The sequence below is a fragment of the Melitaea cinxia genome, chromosome 2, assembly GCF_905220565.1.
Source record: "Melitaea cinxia chromosome 2, ilMelCinx1.1, whole genome shotgun sequence".
Taxonomy (NCBI): domain Eukaryota; kingdom Metazoa; phylum Arthropoda; class Insecta; order Lepidoptera; family Nymphalidae; genus Melitaea; species Melitaea cinxia.
In genome coordinates, this window is record NC_059395.1 from 7,400,588 (window position 1) to 7,402,750 (window position 2,163).

The 2,163-nt window shown below is 41.9% G+C and overlaps 1 protein-coding gene across 1 annotated transcript; it reads right to left on the reverse strand.

Moving 5' to 3' along the window:
- Nucleotides 1–246: 246 nt before the first annotated feature.
- Nucleotides 247–1,431, reverse strand: LOC123659131. Its single transcript, XM_045594391.1, has one exon. The coding sequence runs from the start codon at nt 1,429–1,431 to the stop codon at nt 247–249; it is 1,185 nt and encodes a 394-aa protein (XP_045450347.1).
- Between the last annotated feature and the right edge of the window lie 732 nt (nt 1,432–2,163).

Sequence of the window (2,163 nt, forward strand, 5' to 3'; positions counted from 1 at the left end):
CCCAGAACTTAGACCAACGTGTTAAGTGTAGATTATGAGATACCGATACTGCCGTGCTTAGGTGAAAGGCAGTAAAGTGCATTGATAATTAAGAAAATTGAGTTCAATGATTTGGATTTGTTTAAACTAAATATGTGGAACAAATTTTAATTGTTAATATAAGGCTATTAAAATATGTTTAAAGACGTATTTTTATAATTACAATTGTAACCATCATCATGGGCCTTTACGTCTATTCCAGACGATTTAAACGGTGTCTGAAGAGCATTTCTTCTGATGGCTGTGCAAGCCGATACGGGAGCGGCAGACTCTACCGCAGACCGAACAAGGAAAAGATGTGCTAGTGTCACTGATGTCGCTGTTCTGGTGTTTTTTGTTTCTCCTGTCCGATAAGAGTCCAAACCAGGCTTCATCGTGATGTTTTTGACCATCCTTCACGCTCCTACGCCATTGGTCTCTGTTCTCGGCTAACTTTTCCCAGCTGTTGTGATTTATGTTAAAAGCGACCATATCGCGCTTGGCGCAGTCTTTAAAACGGAGCAAAGGCCTCCCAACATCCCTCCTTGCGTTCGCAACTGCGCCAATGATCTGCCGCGGAAGTCGAGAGGGGTTCATCCGGTGTACATGCCCCAACCAACGCAGCCGACGCTGTTTTAGCATGGCAGTTAGACTGGGCATCCGCGCTATTTGTAGAACCCTCTCGTTGGTCGCTCTGTCTTTCCAACTTATACCCAGGATGTTTCGTAGGCAGCGCATATAAAAAGTGTTAATCTGACGTTCTTGCTTCGCGTAGGACGTCCACGCCTCCGCTCCGTACAAGAGCGTGCTCAAAACACAGGCCTGAAATACTATCATCTTGGTCCTGTTGGTAAGATGTTTGTTGTTCCACACTCTTGTACTGAGCCGCCCGAACGTAGACGCCGCTTTTCCAATGCGAGTATTGATCTCTGCTTCTAGAGAGAGATTGCTCGAAACAGTCGATCCCAGGTAGCAGAACCTATCAACCACTTGTAAGGCAGCGCTATCCAGCATTATTGCAGGTATTTCTGCACTGCCTTGCGCTAGAACCACAGTTTTTTTGGGGTTTATGGACATGGACAACAGAGTACATGCTTCGGAAAATTTGTCCAAGATTGTTTGAAGCTCGAGAACTGAGTTTGCCACAAAAGCTGCATCATCGGCAAATAACAAAGAGTCAACGAAAAGATCATGACGCTTTCGTTTAGCTTGAAGCAGTGAGATGTTGAATAGCTTTCCGTCTACTCTTGTATGAAGGTGGATACCCTGTTGGCTATCGCCGAAAGCAGTTCTTAGGATAATCGAAAAGAATATACCAAACAGGGTAGGAGCCAACACGCAGCCCTGACGGACACCCCTACGCATTTCGAACTGATCAGACGTTTGGCCATCAAAAACTACAGCGCCCTTCATATCCTCGTGAAAGGATTGAACAAGGCTCAAGAGTTTCGGTGGACACCCAATGCGTTTCAGTGCAGTATAAAGACCTTCCCTGCTGACGGTATCGAAGGCCTTATTTAAGTCAACAAACGCCACGTACAATGGCGTTTTCTGCTCTCTGCACTTCTCCTGTAATTGGCGAAGGGAGAAAAAATTGTAACCATAACAGAAATGTAAAGGCGTCAAAATTTTACAAAAGCAGTCAAAAATGGTTGCTTTTTTACCTAAGGAAGGCAGAATATGTTAGCAGGAAACAAACCTACACTACCCACTACTGTCTAATGCAAGGCTGCTCAAGCTTTTTAACCGTGACGACTGACAAAATAACGTGGCCACTGACAATTCCTATTTTAATTAATCTCTGGACATGCATAATAAGTGCGTATTGTTTATATTTATAAGGTTTACTTTATATTTTTTTATTTACTGTAAAAAAACAAAGAGCACCTTATGCTAAATAAAGTAACAAAATTGAACTTAAGCTCTTATGTATCTTACCAAACCTAAATCTAAGGTAAGTTGTTATTACAGTCGATGTGATTTCTGCTGTTGTTTCTTCTTTAATAATCTTATTTTAGACGGCAATTCCGAAGTTGACAGTAACCACAAATCATAATTATGTTGCTCAATTGATGATGCGCGATATTTATTTTTTAAATGAGGTTTGAGAAAACCTTTTTATACATAAATGTTGCACCAAAACTA